The sequence below is a fragment of the Vulpes vulpes genome, chromosome 11, assembly GCF_048418805.1.
Source record: "Vulpes vulpes isolate BD-2025 chromosome 11, VulVul3, whole genome shotgun sequence".
Taxonomy (NCBI): Eukaryota; Metazoa; Chordata; class Mammalia; order Carnivora; family Canidae; genus Vulpes; species Vulpes vulpes.
In genome coordinates this window covers 58811855-58832834 of record NC_132790.1, presented here as the reverse complement: position 1 = coordinate 58832834, position 20980 = coordinate 58811855, and the positions used below count along the sequence as shown (strand labels likewise).

General features: G+C 42.4%; 1 protein-coding gene across 1 annotated transcript in view; it reads right to left on the bottom strand.

The window, feature by feature from the left end:
- SLC22A14 (solute carrier family 22 member 14) overlaps positions 1-12226 on the bottom strand; it is a 28718-nt gene extending 16492 nt beyond the window's left edge. The window contains exons 1-2 of the mRNA XM_026000800.2: positions 11634-12226; positions 10397-10484 (exon numbers count right to left, since the gene is read on the bottom strand). Of these exons, the coding sequence (XP_025856585.1) occupies positions 10397-10484; positions 11634-12226 (681 nt within the window). The remainder of the gene's footprint in view (positions 1-10396; positions 10485-11633) is intronic.
- Between the last annotated feature and the right edge of the window lie 8754 nt (positions 12227-20980).

Below are 20980 nucleotides of genomic sequence, written 5' to 3'. Positions count from 1 at the left end.
ACTTGTGAATACCCCAGAAGTTAAAAAAGATCATAACAGGGATCCCTGGGTGGCGCAGCAGTTTGGCGCCTGCCTTTGGCCCAGGGCGTGATCCTGGAGACCCGGGATCGAATCCCACATCAGGCTCCTGGTGCATGGAGCCTGCTTCTCCCTCTGCCTGTGTCTCTGCCTCTCTCTCTGTATGACTATCATTAAAAAAAAAAAATTAAAAAAAAAGATCATAACAGAAATTCTAATATATTTATAAATGAGTCATAATGAGTGAGTACATATTAAAAGTTGTGGGTGGTATAAAAGGTGGTACTCTGTGGGGGAATTTATAGCTTTAAGTACTTTGTAATAGAAAAAAAAAAACAAGATGCCTATAATAAAAAGTGGGGAAAAAAGAACAGTAGAATAAACCCAAATAAATAAAGGAAGAGATAATAAAGTTAAGGAAAATAAATAGAAATTTAAAAATATAATAAGATAATCAACAAAGCCCAAAATTGTTCTTTAAGTAGATAAGTTAGACACACCCTGGTGAAATTAAACAAAAAATTTTAAAGCAGGAAGTACAATTAAGTCTTTTATATATGCAAAAAGAAATATAAATACTTAGGAAGATTAAAAATATTAACTAAATGCTTACATCAACTTTATGTCAATGAATTTGAAAGATGAATTAAATTCTTATAACAGGGATCCCTGGGTGGCACAGCGGTTTAGCGCCTGCCTTTGGCCCAGGGCGCGATCCTGGAGACCCGGGATCGAATCCCATGTCGGGCTCCCGGTGCATGGAGCTTGCTTCTCCCTCTGCCTGTGTCTCTGTCTCTGTCTCTCTCTCTATGACTATCATAAATAAATAAAAAATTAGAAAAAAATTCTTATAACAAAATGAACCCAATAGACTCAAGAATAAATAGAAAGCCTTAAAAGTTCTACAATGATGAACAAAAAGAAAGCAGGAGCTTCTGGGTGGTTCAGTCGGTTAAGCATCCCACTCTTGATTTCAGCTCAGGTCATAATCTCAGGGTCTTGGGATCGAGCCCTGCATCAGGCTCTGTGCTCAATGGGGAGTCTACTTGAGATTCTCTCTCCCTTTCCCTCTGCACCCCTCCCCATCTCTCTCTAAAAAAATAAAATGAAAATAAATTATAAGAAAAAGAAAGAAAGAAATGAAAGCAGAGGTTAAGAACCTTTTCACAGAGAAAACACCGGACCCAAAATGTTCTATAGGAGGTCTACCAAACTTTTATGTAACAGATCATTCCAGTGTATACAAGTGTTTTTCAGGGAATAAGAAGAGAGAGAAACTTCCCAATCATTCTAACTTCAATAACAAAACTAGAGAACTATAGTACAACAATGGAAATTATAGATCCAGTTCATTCCTAAAAATAGATATAAAACCTCTAAGTAACAAAGTTAAAAAAAATTTGATTGTGTGTAAAGAGGAAAAATATGCCACAATCAAGTCAGTTTTAAACTAGGAATGCAAATAAATAAACAAACAAGCTAGGAAGGTAAAGATGGTTTACTATTAGAAAATACATAAATACTTAAATCTAATAGATTAAAAGAGAAAAGCCATATGATCATGCTTAGAGATGCAGAAAATTCATTTAATAAAATTCAACACTGATTCATGATTTTTAAATATCCTAGTAAAAATTGGAAATTCTTTGACCCAATAAAGAGAATATACCTCCCTCCAAATATCCTAAAATGGGGAAACATTAGAATTATCCCCTTTAGGGATCCCTGGGTGGTGCAGTGGTTTGGCACCTGCCTTTGGCCCAGGGTGCGATCCTGGAGACCCGGGATCAAGTCCCACGTCGGGCTCCCGGTTCATGGAGCCTGCTTCTCCCTCTGCCTGTGTCTCTGCCTCTCTCTCTCTCTCTCTCTCACCGTGTCCCTATCATAAATAAATAAAAATTAAAAAAAATTATATATATAAAAAAAAAAGAATTATCCCCTTTAAAAATGAGAGAGAAGACAAAAGGGTCCATGGTCACCTGTTCAATATTGTACTAGCACCCCGAGCCAGTGCAATGAGATAAAGAAAAATTAAAAGCATAAAGATTGGAAAGAAGAAAATAAAACCCCAAAGAATCTACAAATAATTAGAAACAATAGGAGAAATGAGCCAACTAACTGAGTATAATGTGAATATATAAGTCAACTACATACCTGTAAACCTAAAACCCTTTACTTTTTAAAGATTTTTTTATTCATTTGAGAGAGAGGGAGAGCACAAGCAAGAGGAGGGTCAGAAGAAGGGAGAGAAGCAGATTCCCTGCTGAGCAGGGAGCCTGATATGGGGCTCTATCCCAGGACCCTGGGATCACGCCCCCAGCTAAAGGCAGATGCTTAACCAACTGAGCCACCCAGGTGCCACATCAGTTTGTAAAAATAAACCTTTTTATTGGGAAAATGTTTGAGTTCACTTGAAATTAGAGAAATGCAAATTACAATACTAAGGTAACATTTTTTACCTATCAGATTGGCAAAAATTAAAAATTATGACAACACATTTTGTTGGTGAGACCATGAGGAAGCAAATTCCCATTGTTGATAGGAATGCAAACTGATGCAAACCTTCTGAAGGACAATTTGGCAATACCTAATATGCAGGAGAGTTAACCCAGCTGCCCTGAGTTGCATAAATCTTGCACATTCTCATAGGACCTGCATGTGTGACTGGTCCTTGGCTGGCTTCTGGGAATTGAGCCCTGTGCTGCAAAGTGATAAGAGTATTTTGCATGCTTGGAACTTTGAACCACACAGTACTGGCCTGTCTATGTGGCTTATGCCTCATCGGGAACATCTTCCTTCCTAAGGTCTGAAATTGAGTAATGAAGTTCCAGTAACTGCAATTAATCAACAAGGTACTGGTTGCCTATGTGAACAACCCCCACCCTCCCACCTCCCCCCAGTAAAAACCCTCAACTCTCAGGCTCATGGAAGTTTCCCTGGCAAAAGACTTGATATATGTTGCTACTGCTCGTTGCTGGGGGAGTAAGGGTATCCTGTGTAATTCTCATGAAAGAGTACTATTGGAAGCTGGTGCCTGGTTCCCCCAGAGTCCACCCAATGCACCTTTCCCCTTTATTGACCTTGATGTGTATTCTTTAGCTGTAATACATTTTAGCTGTGATATAACAATTTCTGAGGCCTGTGAGTGCTTCTAGTGAATCTCAGAACCGGGGATGGTCTTGAAGACCACTGACACACTTGACAGAACTATATATGAACTTACTTTTTGACTCAGCAATCCCACTTCTAGGAATTTACCCTGATGATACACTTTTGACTATAAGAAATACATAGGCACAAGATTATTCACTGCAGCATTTATGGTATTGCAAAATATTAGGCACAACCTAAATGTCCATATATAGGAGAGTGGTTGAATAAAAGATGGTACATCTGTCTGATGGAATATTATGCAGCTATAAAAAAAGGAGAAGGAAAATTTCTATGAACTGTTATGGAATGATTTCCAGGCCATACTGGTTAGTGAGAAAATCAATATGCTCAATAATATGTATAGTATGCTACTTTCCATATAATAAAGGGAGATTTAAGGTATATGCTCATTTGTGGAAAAAAATACAGGACAGGCAAGTCACAAGCTAATGAGACTGGTTATCTATGAAAGTGGGTGGAAAAGGGTAAATGGGGATAAAAGGATGAGGGGAAGCAATGCTTCTCTAAGTACAGTTTTTTGTATTCTGACCCTTAGAACCATACCATGTTTCACATACACTCCCCTCCTCAAATAAATAATGAAAATTAATCAGAACAAGGCAAAAATCCAAATGGCAAACCTAAGTGTTCTATAAATAAATGTCATAACCACACTGAAGGGGATGAGGAAGAAAAGAACTAGCTGAAGTAACTTTGAAAAATAATATGTTGCAGATATACTATAAAGCTGAAGGTAAGAATTGTACAAAAGAAGGGGGCACTTGGATGGTACAATGGTTGAGCACCACTGCAGCTCAGGTAGTGATCCTGGGGTACTGGGATCACCACATTGTGCTCCCTGCAGGGAGCCTGCTTCTTCCTCTGCCTATGTCTTCTGCCTCTCTCTGAGTCTTTCATGAATAAATAAATAAAATCTTTTTTTAAAAAGAATTGTATAAAAATGTATTCTAGTTAGTACCACTATGTGTTACGGGGATATGAATTTGTAATTCTGAAGCTACTTTATATATATACTGGAGTTAGTTAAGCAAATAACTATATTGTAGATAATAAGAGCTAGTTATCTGTTAGAGAAAAAGAGTTACAGCCAAGGACAGGGGAAGACTAGAATGAAGATCATGGCATTGGATTGGAATCAAAGGTATCAGTGTGAACTCATGACTTCAGATACATATGGAGAGATAGAGATAGGCTGGATATATATCTTCTAGCCCTGCCCACTGAGATGGCCTACAAGCGGTGACATCTCATAGCAGTGATCACATCTAGTACTCAGATCTTGGTTTCTAAGTAAAAGAATGAAGGTTCTTTGAAGAAATGGTTGGTCCCAGGGCTGGAGCAGGAAAAAGGCAAGATGGGGGGGTGGGATGTTTTGTGCTGCCAGAAAGTAAGGAAGTGCCCCCAAAATGACAGGGGCATGTCAGAAAGACACAAAAGCCAACCAGAAGAAGTCCCCAACACCCAAACCTGGGACAACTTTAGCACAAAAATAGTGATAGTAATAAATTATAACACATAGATTAAATACACTGGAGTCTGTGCTGATGTAATAGTTGGAGAAAAGGGACATCTCTTCCTTACTGTACAATTCCACATTAATAATATAGAAGGAGGGTGCCCAGGTGGCTCAGTCTGTTAGATGTCTGCCTTCGGCTCAGGTCATGTTCCAAGGTTGTGGGATTGAGACCCGCATCAAGCTTCCTGCTCAGTGAAGAGTCTGATTCTCCCTCTCCCCTCACCCCTGCTCGTTCTCTCTCTCTCTCTCTCTCTCAGTAAATAAAATCTTTTTAAAAATAATAATAATAGGGATCCCTGGGTGGCGCAGCGGTTTGGCGCCTGCCTTTGGCCCAGGGCGCGATCCTGGAGACCCGGGATCGAATCCCACGTCGGGCTCCCGGTGCATGGAGCCTGCTTCTCCCTCTGCCTGTGTCTCTGCCTCTCTCTATCTCTCTGTGACTATCATAAATAAATAAAAATTAAAAAAATATTTAAAATAAAAAATAATAATAATAATAATACAGAAGGAATGATAGAAATAGAAAAATCACCATTTGGCAAGCACCACAGTCATAATTGTTGCAGGCAAGAATCACTGATGGATATATAAAACCAGAAGATGAGCATATGGAAGAAGGATATTTGCAGAGCTTCAGAGTATCTCCCTACAAGACTCTTATCGATTTCAAAGGGGAAAACAACTTTATAATGAAGAAACTTAGCAGACACCCCTTCAAGCAATTGATCAATGTTAAAATCACTGGTAAAGGGTCATGTTGACATCAGGTATCCCTTGATATCATACACTGAGAAGGGTGCACCATCACTTCTTGCCCAAAATGCATAATGTTGATACAATCATGAGAAAATACCAAACAAATTTAGGGACATTCTACAAAATAACTAGTTAGAACTTTCCAAAAATGTCAAAAAATGGAGGATGAAGCCTGAATTTTTCCAGATTGGAAGAGACAAGGAAGACAACTGAAGGTATTGTGGGACCAGTTCTGACACCAGGGAAGGAGTCAGGAGCAGCCCAGTCACTTGTAACCTACCAGCAAGCAGCTCCCCTACCCCAGAGATTAGGGGGTGTTGGGTGCCAATGGCTCTAGTGATTATGGCCTTCATAAGGTCTAGAATGAAGTCACAAACTTCTATTAGGTTGGGATCCTTGTCAGCTTTGGGCTCTTCATATGTACCAAGAGGAATAAAAGGAAAATTATGAAAGTACTCAGTGTGTGTGACCTACAGCAGAAACTTCATCAGAGCCCAACTTTTATGACATAATAAGCAAAATGCTTTTAAGATAGTACGTGGAAAAGTATCCCATACAGCCATAAAATCAAGCTAACAATATGCAGCTCTTCGTTGGAATGAAATCTCAGAAAATGAGCAATGTAAGTAATTGTTGTTAAACAACATGGTAGCAAATTCCTAAGTCTACTGAATCATGAATAGCATTTTTTTAAAAGATTTTATTTATTTATTCATGACAGGCACAGAGAGAAAGAGAGGGAGAGACACAGGCAGAGGGAGAAGCAGGCTCCATGCAGGGAGCCTGACATGGGACTCTATCCTGGGTCTCCAGGATCATACCCCAGGTTGAAGGCAGCGCCAAACCGCTAGGCCATCAGGGCTGCCCGTGAATAGCATTTTTAAAAAACTTCTGTCTCTATAAAATCACCTGTGACCTTCCCTCAATTTTTGTGTGTGTTTCATTTTGCTTTTTAAAATTGCAATGTCAGGGGTGCCTGGCCGGCTCAGTCGGTAGAGCATGCAATTCTCGATCTTGGGGTTGTGAGTTCAAGCCCCACACTGGGTGTAGAGCTTATTTTTTAAAAAATAATAAAAACAAATAAATAAAATTGTATTTCCAACTCATTTGTTATACAAATTTCTTAAATGGCTCACAAAGCAGGAACATAAAGAGTCTGCATATACCTGGGAAGATAGACTATAACAAGGGATGGGGATTTTCCCTTTGATTTCTTCAGGGTACAGTCCATAAGGAATAAAAACACATATTTGGAAGAGAGAATCTGGAGCTTACACCACTTTGATTTGAACATTTTTGCAAAACTAAAACACAAGCATCATTGGAATAACTTCCTCTTTGTATTCTGTGATAAATGTACCAAGGATAACAGATTAATTATGTTCTTATTGCTGTTTCATTGAATTAACTATCTCTGCTTCTTTAGAACCTACCCAGTAGACTGTCTTTTCTGTAACATGAAGCCTATACACCTGCTAATTATGGAAGCTTTCTGTGGCTGGACTTTTCTCCCCTTAATTGTGTTCCCAAGAGCGTGTTTTTTTTTTTTTTTTTTTTTTTTTTTTTTTTTTTTAAATCCCACAGTTTCACTTCCACCAGAAGAGTCTTCATAGGCTAATGTACTGGGGCCATTCTGGTGAATAAATGGACCCCTCTATATTGATTGGTGTTAGGAGCTTGCTTTTTGGTCATATGACTATCAGTGTTTACTATAACTGTCGGATTACTTATGCTTTTTTAGTATAATATGCAAGTCCTGAAGACTCTCTTGTCCTGTACCATTTTGTACTGTACTTTAAAACGTCTTAACCTAATTTTTCATATTTATTGTAACAAAAGCTGGTTGGAGATGGTGGCAGGGAAGGTTGTCCATGTAACTGTCCAAGAATTAGTTTTTAAAACCAAACTATTCTTTATTTAAAGAGTTAGAGTTAATATTTCAAGCATTATTTCCTTTTCCTTTTAGAATTATGATGTAAAGAATATAAATTTTTTTTAAGCTTTTTTTTTTTAAATTCACTCATGAGAGACACACACACACAGAGGCAGAGACACAGGCAGAGGGAGAAGCAGGCTCCATACAGGGAGTCTGAGGTGGGACTTGATCCTGGGACTCCAGGATCACACCCTGGGCTGAAGGCGGCACTAAACCTCTGAGCCACCCAAGGATCCCCAGAATATAAATTTTAAATGAAGTTTGGGGCCAAATAAAATCATTCAGGGAAATTGCATTTACTTTCAAAATTTAATTTTATGGTTCAAAAATATATCTGTGGTACAAGGTGAATTACGAAGTGATGGATGTGTTAATTGACTATATGGGGAATCATTTCACATGTATGTGTATATCAAAGCACCATGATATACACTTTAAACATCTCATAATTTTATGTCAATTATAACTCAATAAAGCTAAAAATAAAAAAATGGTTAAAAGGATTTTTATATTTCGTATATTTTACTAGAATAAAAAATGGTTCAAAAATATGTGCAAAGCCTGCATGGAAAATAATTATAAAACTTACAAAACTAAGGGGAGCTTGGGTGGCTCAGTCAGTTAAGACTCCAACTCTTGATTTCAGCTCAGGTTGCGATTTCAGGGTTATGAAATCAAGTCCCACCTGGGGCTTTGTGCTGGTTGTGGAGCCTGCTTAAGATTCTCTCTCCTGGCATCCCTGGGTGGCTCAGTGGTTTAGCGCCTGCCTTTGGCCCAGGGTGTGATCCTGGAGTCTCGGGATCGAGTCCCACGTCGGGTTCCCGGCATGGAGCCTGCTTCTCCCTCTGCCTGTGTCTCTGCCTCTCTCTTTCTCTCTCTATGTCTATCATAAATAAATAAGTAAATCTTTAAAAAAAGATTCTCTCTCCTTCTGCCCCACCCTCCCCCTTAAAAAATAAAAACAACTGGGCAGCCTCGGTGGCTCAGGGGTTTAGCGCCGCCTTCAGCCCGGAGTGTGATCCTGGAGACCCGCCCTGGGATCGAGTCCCAGGTCAGGCTCCCAGCATGGAGCCTGCTTCTCCTTCTGCCTGTGTCTCTGCTTCTCTCTCTCTCTCTCATGAATAAATAAATAAAATCTTAAAAAAAACTTATGAAAATATGTTGAAAAAGCAAAATACATGGAAAGAAAGCTAATGGTCACAGATGAAAGTTGTCAACTCTTCCCCATATTGATCTTTAGATTCAGTAGAATTCCAGTCAAAATCCAAAAGACACTTTTTGTGAAGTTTCTCAAGATGATTCCAAAATATGGAAGACTAGAAGGCATGAATACCTAAGAAAATTCTGAAGAATGATAGGGAGGAATGATTTGTCCTGCCAGATATTGAAATTTATTATAAAGTGACATTCATTAAAGGGACAGTGGTAACAGTTCAGGAATAGCTAAATAGAAAGCCCAGAAATAGATCTATGCAAACAAAAGTTTGGAAGGAAAGAGAGAGTAGCATGATGGATCAGAAATGGAAGAAATTAACACTGGAGTCCTGCCTTAGGCCATAAACAAAAATTCCAACCTTCTTAAGGACTTAAATTTCACTTTGAATAGAAAATAGAAGGTATATATGTTTTACTTTTGGGTGAGGATTTTTTAACCACGACACAAAAGCTGTGCTGTTTTATGCTGACCATGAAGTTGTTAAATGATAAATCTGAATACTTAAAGATGAAAATTATAAGGTAAAAAAAAAAAAAAAAAAAAAAAAATGAAGCCACAGCTGGGAGAGTATGTTTGCAAATGCATATTATTAGGGGGAATATGAGAATCAAGAATAAATAATGAGTCTCACAAATCAATAATAAAAAGACAATAGAAAACTAGATAAAAGACACGTAGTTCAGGAACAGAAAATTCCTATTGCCCACAAACATATGGACAAAAGTTCAACCTCTTTAATAATCAGGAAAACCTTTTAAAATCAGGAAAATGCAAATTAGGGCCATAATAAGATATTTACATAATGAGTCATTTGCTTAACAAGACTTAGGAAGTCTGACAATACCATGTTTTAGAGAGGGTCATCATTTCTGGCAGGATTATTCACAATTCTACTTTGAAAACCAATCTCGCATTATCTTACACAGTTTAATATCTGTATACCTTATGAACCAGCAATTCTACTTCCAGGTATATACTCCGGGGAAACATGTTTATATAGGATGCAGGAATGGATACCAAAATGTTCATGATAACACACATCAAGTATGAAAAAAAAAAAAGAGTATCAATGCCCATCAACAGTAGAATGGATAAAGTGTCGTATATTTACACAATGGAATATAATATACTAATGAAAAATTAATAAATCTTAGCTGCATCTATTAGGATTTGACCACTGCTGCTTTAAAGGTGGAGGGGGTCAGGAGCCAAGCAATATGGGCAGCCTGTAGAAAAGCTGGGAAAGATAAGAAAATGAATTCTCCCCTTGAGCCTCCAGAAAGGAACGCAGCCCAATTGACAGCTTGACTTCAGCCCAGTAAGAATCATTTTGGACTTCTGACCTCCAGAACTATAAGGTAACAAATTTGTGTTAAGCCACTATATTGGTGGTAACTTGTTACAGCGGCTATCAGAAACCAATACAGCATGTATGTGTGGAAGGTCGGAGGGGGTAGAGGTGGATAGAGACGTCCCGGTAGGGAGAGTTGCTCTCCCACAGGGATTTGGCTTTAAGGCCTGGAACCAGCTACACTAGCCCTCTCTTGCAGGGTCTCCTTCCATGTGCCCCTCACGGGGCCCTGCCAATCTACAAGGCTCTGGAGCACTTTCTTCCTCTACTAATCCCAAAGATCACCTGCCAGGAGGACAGTCCCCAGACAGTTGGTTCTCAATGTACCAAAAAAAAAAAAAAAAAAAAAAAGAGACTGAGGCCCAAAAAAGGAAAGGAAAGCCGGGAGCAGCACTTTGTCTGAGGGTGGCAAATGGCCAAGGGCCATACCTGAGAACTCACACTTCCTGTGAGGGCAGCCCGATCCTTCCCCAGACTTCTCATAGCTGAACAGGCCCCAGCAAGCTCCCGTCCACATCTGTACTGAGAACGCAGACCCCCAATTTCCAGGTGTCATCATAATTGCCACCTTCCATACCCCCGCCCCAGTCCCTCCTCCCTGGAGATAGGACCACAAGCCAGAGCCAGGGCCCACCTGATCACCATCCAGCCCCAGCCAGACCCTGGGAAGCAGAACACTTGGTTCTATTGGTGACGGGGGATTAGTGTCACAATGGGACAGGGAGGTCCTTGGGGTGAGGAGGAATGGTGAGGAGCAGCATTCTATTCCAGGGGCACGTCCAGCCTCAGACCCTAGAGACAGAATGGGGCTAGGTGCTTTGGGGAGATCTCCACAAGCGCCAGCCCTAGGCCTCTGGGCAGATGGTTCTGGTACCTGGAGCACCTGCCGTCCCCATACCTTGGGGGAGGCTGTCTCACTTGCCCATCCCTGCGTCCCATGCCCAAAGGCAGGGGATGGGGAGGAGAGTCAGGGGAGCCCAGCTGCCCTCAGACTGAGAACAGAGGCAGAAGCAGAGTGGAGGCCTGAGAGTAGAGGTCTCAGATTCAGTGGTGGGAAGTTTGGGGAGCCGCCCTAGGATGATTTCTCCTTTCCCTGAAAGGAGGTAGGAGAAAGGGAGCTATGCAGAGCAAAGGGTAGGAAGAGCCTTGGTGGAGGTTGGCAAATCAGCTCACTAAAAAAAGCTGGCAGGAAGGCTGGGCACCGTAAAGCCCAGTGGAGACTGGTGGCCAGGAATTCACGGAAGAAGCCGGCCAGGGGTGTGACCCTGGCAGTGACCAGCAGTCTGGGGTGCAGGGAGCAGGAAGGCAGACAGTCAGGCTCATTGGCTGCCGTGGTTTTGCTAGCTGGGCGCAACCGGAGTGGCAGGGTTAGGGAGTAGGCTTTGGCAAGAGGGAGAGATAGTGTCTGGGTCTCAGTAGACATGGAAACTATGGCTTACATCTCTAATCGGAGCAGAGAGGCCGGAGGTGGAGAGAGAGTCCCAAAGTCAGCAGCCCAGGTGCCTCATTTAGACTGAGGATGGTACTATGGTGTGAACGTGTATCCCCCAAATTTATATATTGATATCCTAGCCCTCAACGTGATGGTATTTGGAGATGGGTCTTTGGGAGGTGATTCAGTTTAGAACGGGGTGCGTGAATTAGAGTGCTTCGTTTCTTGACTTACAAGCCAGGGATTGTTGAGATTTTGGAGGTGGGCATGTATTTTCCCAAGATGACAGCAGGAGCTGGGGTGGAAGGGAAGCAGGTAGTTTCAGGTGAATGAGGCAATGTGAGCTGGAAGTCAGGAAAAGGAGGTTTCTGCCAGAGGGAGGGGCCCCAGTGATAGAGCAGCAGCAGCAGCCAGGAGCAGGAGGCACTCAGGCCGAATGGGAAGAGCCCAGGGGCCCAGAGGAAGAGGCGGGAGACGGGCACCCTTCTGTGAAGGGCTGAAGACACAGGGGCTTCTTCTGGTTTTGTGGCAGTAGTTCGAGATGCAGAGGTGAGAGCATGATACAGAGCCAGGTCAGGGAGAGAAGAGCAGGGCTCCCTAGGATTTGGACATTCACGTGGGGACACAGGCCACACAGTGCAGTGTCTTGGTCTCTGAGATCTCTCTGCGGAGGGCAGGCACGGAGCTGTGCCCCACCCCGGGGTGTAGTTTGGGGGTGGGGTACCGATCAGGTGTTCCCTCTTATTCTCTCCAGTCCATGGCCATCTCTCCATTGAATCATCTGATAAGATGAGGTGGTCAGCGTGTGCAGTTGAGCTCATGGTCATGATGCCCTGCCTTGTTTCTCTGCTCTTGCTTTTGCCCTCTTCCAACACATTCTACAGAGATAGGCTGACTTTTATAATACAGATCTTATCAGGGCCACTCCCTTGCTTAAAAAAAAAAAAAAAAAAAAAAAGGACAATCTACTCCTCTAATTGCTCTGAGAACGAAGTTCAAAATTAAACCTGTGTGGACTGAGTGTGCCTTCTCAAGCTCCCAGAGCTCCAACTGGCTACGGCACATGCCTGTTACTGGTCTTCTCCCCAATGCACTTATGCATCCCCTGCCTGCCTGCTCTTCATCTGACCTGGACCTCCTTCTCCCCCCAGATACCTGTCCTTGGTGGGGGGCCTTCAAGGCCAGGGAGGGGTGATTTAATAGCTGCAGATGAATTGTGTGTTTCTGGGTCCAGTATGCTCCCCAAGGTGGGGCAGTGGGTGAGTGGGACGGCAAGTGAGGCAAGCCCAGAGTGTGTAAGTCAGGGTCATGCTCCAGGACTCAGCCCTGAGATATGGGGGTGTGGGGTGGGGGTATGGGTTGACACTCCTTTCCTATCTCCTTGGACCTTGGGAGCAGACCAATACAGCCCTTTGCCTTTCACATTTGAGATTAGAATCCTTGAGAATTTGTATAGAGGGACCTATGAAATCATCCACTCTAAAATGGGAAGCCACGTAACAGGCTCCTGTCGCTAAGGCCTGAGAGGTGAGCCCTGCGCTAGCCTCCATACAGCTAACCGTAATGACTCCACTGCTAGTGTGTCTCCCAGATCGGGGCTTTTCTCTGATCAACAGTCTATGGAGAATTGCCATGGTCCAGGCTCTACTGGAAATGTCCTGGTCATGTCAGGCCCCCTTTGTCACGCTCCTCAGGGTAGGGTTAAAATCAGGCTTGCATATCTTCCCCACTCTGAGATCTCAGGGTCTCAGCTGCTGCCTCCTGTCAGCAACTGCTAAACGACAGACATTTCCCATTTAAACAAAACAAACCACAGGGCACTGAACACAAAGAAAAATCTTTCCCCCAACAGACCACAATCCCTAAAAAAAAAAAAAAAAAAAAAAAAAAAAAAAAATTCCCGAAGACCTGCCCAAAGGCAATAAGTGAACCTTTGTATTTATGCTTGTGTCCTAACAGATCTGTTCAAGTCTCCTTATAGGAAAGGGAATCATTTTGCTTCAAAAGGATACGAGTGTCCACATTTAGAGAAAATGGCCTCTGGCTTTGAACTGGCTACTTTCCACGCAGGTTGTTTTCAAAGACAGGCTTAAGTTTAACCTGAGTGCCACACCATGCCACAAAAGACATTCAAGTGTCCCCAGTTGGTGACTTTAGCTTGGCATTCCATGATTGGGTACAAAGTAGGAAGCCAAATAGAACTTTTTCCCATCACTTCAAAGCAGAGTGTGTGAATAATAAATACCCATGTATTTGGAAGAGGTGCTGGACACTTTCATGCCATATTCACAAAGACAGTGAAACTAGCCCATCACCTACCACCCCCTCCAGCCTCTAGAGGACAAGGTGAGTGGAAGAGAGGGTGGGAAGGTAAGACAAACTATGCAGAATGCAGTGCTGGGAGCAGGAGATGAAGAGGGGCCTGAGAGGTCAGTTTGGAGTATGTTGCTCAGATGCGGGAACAACCAGGGGTCCTGGGAGCACCAAAATGAGAGATCCACCGAAATGTCCCCATGGGAGAGCTAACTATTAGAAGCCTGCCAGGGTGCGCTCACTGATGATTAGCCAGTACAAGCCGCCAGCAGCTGCTCCCCCCTCCCCCAAGAGCCCTGCAGGAGCCAGAAGCCGAAGAGGAGGGGGAGAGGGAGGAGGGAGGCAAGGAGAGGCACACCCAACCTCCCAACCTTCTCTCTTTCCCTGCTGCTGGTCCCTGGGCCACACATTAGGTGTGAGCTGAGCACAGGGCAGGGGATGGAGGATCTTTGAAGAGAATGAAAGACTGAGCTTTGATGTGGAGGAGAGGGTGTCTTCTCTCAGCAGGATCAAATGTCTTGTGGGACCCCTGATGTGATTTGGAGTTTGGGGCCAGAGAGTGAATGGCCAAGAAAGAATTCTTGAGATGTTTTTGGTGCAAAAAAATGTGATTTTATTAAAGCACGGTGATAGGACCCATGGGCAGAAAGGGCTGCATTCTAAGTGTGGGGAGTGACTGATTATATAGGGTTTTTTTATCCTGTGGAGGAGAGAGGTGATGTTAGGGCTCCAGGAAATTGAGTCTATAGGTGTCTAGAGGTCTGTTTATTCTCAAGGTCGTGTTTTCTTTTTCTTTTTTTTTTTTTAAATCTATTTATTTATTTTAGAGAGAGAGAAAGAGTCTCAAGCAGACTCCGTACTGAGCACAGAGCCTGATGTGGGGCTGATCTCACGATCTTGAGATCATGACTTTTTTTTAAAGATTTATTTACTTATTTATGACAGACATAAAGAGAGAGAGAGAGGCAGAGACACAGGCAGAGGGAGAAGCAGGCTCCATGCAGGGACCCCGACGTGGGACTTGATCCGGGGTCTCCAGGATCAGGCCCTGGACTGAAGGCAGCACTAAACTGCTGAGCCACCCAGGGATCCCCTGAGATCATGACTTGAGCAGAAATCAAGAGTCAGACGCCTAGCTGATGGCACCACCAGGACACCCCAAGACTGTGTTCTTGTAAATCATTAAGACAGTAAACAAACTGATGGAGTTTGATGTCCTTCAGGACTGTGATCTTTATCAGGTAACCATTTGTTTTTTTCCTTCCTTTGTTCTTGGGCATTCCTGAGTGCTTGAGAAATGTCACATATATCTCACTCCCATCTTGCAGGGGAGAGTGGTGTGCCTTGCCTTTTGTTATCTCATCATTTCCTTCCCCTGAACAATTTTGACACCTAAATCTTTAATGCTATTGAAGGCGCATGGTCTCATCTTCTGTAGCTTCTTCCTGCTAAATAGGGATGTCGAGATGTTCCTACATATGAGTCAACACTGTTCAGCTAGGAAACGTAAGGGGAGTTTGGAAGGCAGAGACAGGGATGCCTGGGTGGCTCAGTGGTTGAGCATCTGCCTTTGGCTCAGGGCTTGATCCCAAGGCCCTGGGATTGAGTCCCACACTGGACTCCCCGCAGGGAGCCTGCTTCTCCCTCTGCCTACATCTCTGCCTCTCTCACTATGTCTCTCATGAATAAATAAATTTTTTGTATATATTTTTTTATTGGAGTTCGATTTGCCAACATATAGCATAACACCCAGTGCTCATCCTGTCAAGTGCCCCCCTCAGTGCCAGTCACCCAGTCACCCCATCCCCCCACCAACTTTCCTTTCCCCTACCCTTTGTTCGTTTCCCAGAGTTAGGTGTCTCTCATGTTCTGTCACCCTCACTGATATTTCCCACTCATTTTCTCTCCTTTCCCCTTTATTCCTGTTCACAATTTTTTATATTCCCCAAATGAAAGAGACCATATAATGTTTGTCCTTCTCCGATTGACTTACTTCACTCAGCATAATACCCTCCAGTTCCATCCATGTTGAAGCAAATGGTGGGTATTTGTCGTTTCTAATGGCTGAGTAATATTCCATTGTATACATAGACCACATCTTCTTTATCCATTCATCTTTCGATGGACACCGAGGCTCCTTCCACAGTTTGACTACAGTGGACTTTGCTGCTAGAAACATCGGGGTGCAGGTGTCCTGGCGTTTCACTGCATCTGTATCTTTGGGGTAAATCCCCAGCAACGCAGATCTATTTTTAACTCTCTGAGGAACCTACACACAGTTTTCCAGAGTAGCTGCACCAGTTCACATTCCCACCAACAGTGCAGGAGGGTTCCCCTTTCTCCACATCCTCTCCAACATTTGCGGTTTCCTGCCTTGTTAATTTATCCTATTCTCACTGGTGTGAGGTGGTATCTCATTGTGGTTTTGATTTGTATTTCCCTGATGGCAAGTGATGCAGAGCATTTTCTCATGTGCTTGTTGGCCATGTCTATGTCTTCCTCTGTGAGATTTCTGTTCCTGATCTTAGGGGAAAGGCTCCCAGTGCTTCCCCATTGAGAATGATATTTGCTGTGGGCTTTTCGTAGATGGCTTTTAAGATGCTGAGGAATGTTCCCTCTATCCGTACACTCTGAAGAGTTTTGATCAGGAAGGATGCTGTGTTTTGTCAAATGCTTTCTCTGCATCTATTGAGAGGATCATATGGTTCTTTTTTTTTCTCTTGTTGATATGATCTATCACGCTGATTGCTTTAGAGTGTTGAACCAGCCTTGCATCCCGGGGATAAATCCCACTTGGTCATGGTGAATAATCTTCCTAATGTGTTGTTGGATCCTATTGGCTAGTATCTTGTTGAGAATTTTTGCATCTGTGTTCATCAGGGATATTGGTCTGTAATTGTCCTTTTTGGTGGGGTCTTTGTCTGGTTTTGGAATTAAGGTGATGCTGGCCTCATAGAACAAGTTTGGGAATATTCCATCCTTTTCTATCTTTCAGAACAGCTTTAGTGGAATAGGTATTGTTTCTTCTATAAACATTTGATAGAATTCCCCTAGGAAGCCATCTGGCCCTGGAGTTTTGTGTCTTCGGAGGTTTTTGATGACTGCTTCAATTTCCTCCCTGGTTATTTGCCTGTTCAGGTTTTCTATTTCTTCCTGTTCCAGTTTTGGTAGTTTGTGGTTTTCCAGAAATGTGTCCATTTCTTCTAGATTGCCTAATCTATTGGCATATAGCTGCTCATAATATGTTTTTAAAATTGTTTGTATTTCCTTGGTATTGTTGGTGATCTCTCCTTTTTCATTCGTGATTTTATAGAGTATTTCTTTTTTTTGGTAGTCCTGTGACATTTTTATGATAATCTGGGATGTGTATACACAGCATTCTCTTTTAATAATGGCACATGTACCTCCTTGTGCTGCTGTTATGACATTCACAAAAGTACAAAGGCACATTAGTTTGTTCACTGTTGTCCTGTGAAGGAGGTACAGGTTTTATTCTAGATATACGAGTCCAACAGAAGTGCCCCACTAGCTGTCCTGCAGTGAGAATACATAATATGACCTGAAATGGACCTTTCCATTTTGGATTTAAGTCCCCTGCTCTATCTATCTGACTTCCAATCTTTTAAATAAATCATGTCTCCTGGACTTACATGGGGTGAACTTGCAGTTATAGTTAAATCAGGCTTTGGGCCTGATACATGTGATCAGTATATTTATTAAGTAACTTATAATATAATATATAATAACTCAAAAGGGCTGAGTCCTAGAGATGGTTTTGAAGCATTCCTCATCCAGAGAAGTCCTGTTGGTAAGAGTGTAATCCAGTTTTCCTGGGCCTCTAGACTAAATTTAGAAAGCTGTTGCTTTGGAGTGCCTGAGTGGCTCAGTGCTTGAGCATCTGCCTTTGGCTCAGGTCATGATCCTGGAGTCCTAGGATCAAGCCCCTACATGGGGCTCCCTGCTTAGTGGGGAGTATACTTCTCCCTCTCTCTGCATCAAATAAATAAATAAAACCTTAAAAAAAAAAAGAAGAAGAAGAAAGAAAGCTGTTGTTTTAAAGTATGGTTAGCTTTCTCTACCTTTCCAGAGGATTGTGGAGCCAGGTTGAATGTACAAAATATTTAATTTTTAAAGCTTGTGCTATTAGTGGAGTTATTTGCACAGTAAAACAAGGACTGTTGGGGCACCTGGGTGGCTCAGTTAGTTAAGTGTCTGCCTTTGGCTCAAGTTGTGATCCCAGGGCCTGGGATGGAGTCCCATTTCTAGTTCTCTGCTCAGCAGGGAATCTGCTTCTCCCTCGGCGCCCACCCCACCCCCCTCATGCTCTCTCTCTCAAATAAATAAATCTTAAAGAAAAACAAAACAAAACAAAACAAAACAAAACCAAGGACCATTGTTATTTTGAATGGATCGTGGAAGACCAAATCTAGGAATAATTTCTTGCAGCAAAACTTTGGTCACTTCTGTGGTTCTTTCAGTTTTACAAGAAAGGGCCTCTATCCATCCAGTGAAAGTATCAACAAACACTAGTAGGAATTCATAGCCTTTGCAAGGAGGCATTTGTGTGAAATCAAGCTGTTAGTACTCTCCTGGATAAATTCCATGCCTTCAGACCGGTTTCAAAAGGGGAGGACAGGGCTGACTGTGCCATTTGGATTTACTTGTACATGAGCAATACAGGATTGGCAGACATTTTACTGTAGTTGTTAAATTTAATCCATCAAATATATTTTTAATTAAATGTTCTGAAGCACTTTGGCTCAAATGAGTAGCCTGGTGTAAACCCTGTACTACCTTACATTGGTTATTTTTGGGTCTAAAAATAATAATAAGCCAGTCCTGTGTATTTTTTTTTTAATATCCTGATTCCTGGGCTAAGTGAATTTCTTGGTCTGAATAGACCGGAGTTATGTACTTTATTGGAGTTAAGACTGTAAGACTTAACATTTGTTTATTTTGTGCTGCCTGCTTGGCTACACAGTCTGTCGAACTGTTTCCTTTAGAGTCTTTTTTTTTTTTTTAAGATTTTATTTATTTATTCATGAGAGACACACAGAGAGGCAGAGACATAGGCAGAGGGAGAAGCAGGCTCCCTGCGGGGAGTCCAATGTGGGACTCAATCCCAGGGCCTTGGGATCAAGCCCTGAGCCAAAGGCAGATGCTCAACCACTGAGCCACCCAAGCTTCTCTGTTGCCTTTAGATTCTAAGGTCATATTCTTTTGAGGTCCTTGGAGGCAGATCATAGCTACCTCCTTAGGTAAGTGTACACCTCAAGAAGAGTAAGAATTTCAGGCCCATATTTGATTGGGGAGTTATGGCTTGATAATAATCCTCTTTCTTTCCAAATTGTCTCATGGGCATGTTGCACCAGAAAAGCATATTTAGAGTCAGTATAAACAATAATTTTGAGGCCTTTTGCCAATTGAAGAGCACAGGTAGGTATTATTAATTCAGGCTTTTGAGTAGAAGTATTCATTGGAGGCGTTTTTGCCTCAATGATTTTAGTTTAACTATAGCATATCTGACTTTTCTCTCTCCATACCCATGAAGCTACTGCCATCAGTAAACCAACAGTCGTCTATATTTTCAATAGGGGAATCTTTTATTTATTTATTTTTAAAGATTTTATTTATTTATTCATGAGAGACACAGAGAGCGAGGCAGAGACACAGGCAGAAGGAGAAGCAGACTCCCAGCGGGGAGCCTGTTGTGGGACTCCATCCCAGGGCCCTGGAATCATGACCTGAGCCAAAATCAGACTCTCAACCACTGAGCCACCCAGGCATCCCAATAGGGGAATATTTTAAATTTGATCTGCTGGAATAAATAAAATTGATAATCCCTGAGCAGTCATGTTCTAGCATAGAAGGATGATGGTCAGATGCAGGCATAAGTGTAGCCAGGTTTAGGGACGCCTGGGTAGCTCAGCAGTTGAGCGTCTGCCTTTGGCTCAGGGCATGATCCCGGAGTCAGGGGATCGAGTCCCATATCGGGCTCCCTGTGGGGAGCCTGCTTTTCCCTCTGCCTATGTCTCTCCTCTATGTGTCTCTCATGAATAAATAAAATCTCTAAAAGAAAGAAGTACAGCTAGCTTCAAATTTTGACAAGTTTAAGTACTATTTCAGGTCTGCCTAAAAGCATAGCCTGGTATTTAGTGAGTTAGCCTCCTGTCATCCATTGGTACCCTTTGGTCTCCAGAACACTTTGGACCTGATGTAGAGTCATTACTGTCAAAGATTTTCCCATAGCAAGTTCAGAAGCTTCTTCTACCAGGAGGGCTATTGCAGCCACTGTTCAAAGACAAGCCAGCAACCCCTGTGCTATGTTATTGAGTTACTTTGAAAAATAGCCCATCAGTCATGTTTCATTTCCTAATTTCAGGGCAAGAACTCCCGAAGCTCGTCCCTGTTTTTCTGCTATGTATAAAGTGAAAGGTTTTTCTAAATTTGGTAAAGCCAAAGCTGGGGCTAACAAAAGCTTTGCTTTTAATGTTTGAAAGGCTGTCTACTGGGCTTTAGTCCAGAGTAAAGGTACTTCATCAAGGCCTTTAATTGAGTCATACAATGGTCTGGCTAAGAGCTCAAATCCAGGAATCCACAGGCAGCAAAAACCTGTCCCACCTGGGAATATACAAGGGGTCCAGGATCTAATATAGCCTTTTTCTTATCAGTAGACAGGGTACAGTGACCTGGTGTTACCTCATATCCCAAATATTGTACTTTCAGTTTAGATATTTGCACCTTATTAGGGGAGACATGGTACCCTCTGTCTGCCAGGAAACTAATTTATAGAACTGCCATTAATTTATAGAACTTGTTTTATGGAGCTAAGATTAGAATATCAACCACATTTTTTTTAAGGATTTTATTTATTTGACACAGAGAGAGAGCACAAGTAGGCAGAGTGGCAGGCAGAGGGAGAGGGAGAAGCAGGCTCCCCACTGAGCAGGGAGCCTTGTGTGGACTTGATTCCAGGACCCTGAGATCATGACCTGAGCTGAAGGCAGATACTTAATCAACTGAGCCACCCAGTTGATAAGGCACCTTATTAACTACATATTAAACTGTAGTCCCTTGAGGCAGGGAAATATCGTGGAGGTCTTTGCTAAGCACAGCTGAACAAGTGAGGTTTGCCTCTAACTCCCTTCAGTAAGACTGTCCAAGTTCATGGAGTAGCATGTGGGAGAGGCCCATTCAAAGGCAAATAAATAGTGGCTCCCTTTACTTACTTGGAGGGATGCAAAAGAAGGTGTCTTTTTTTTTAAGAA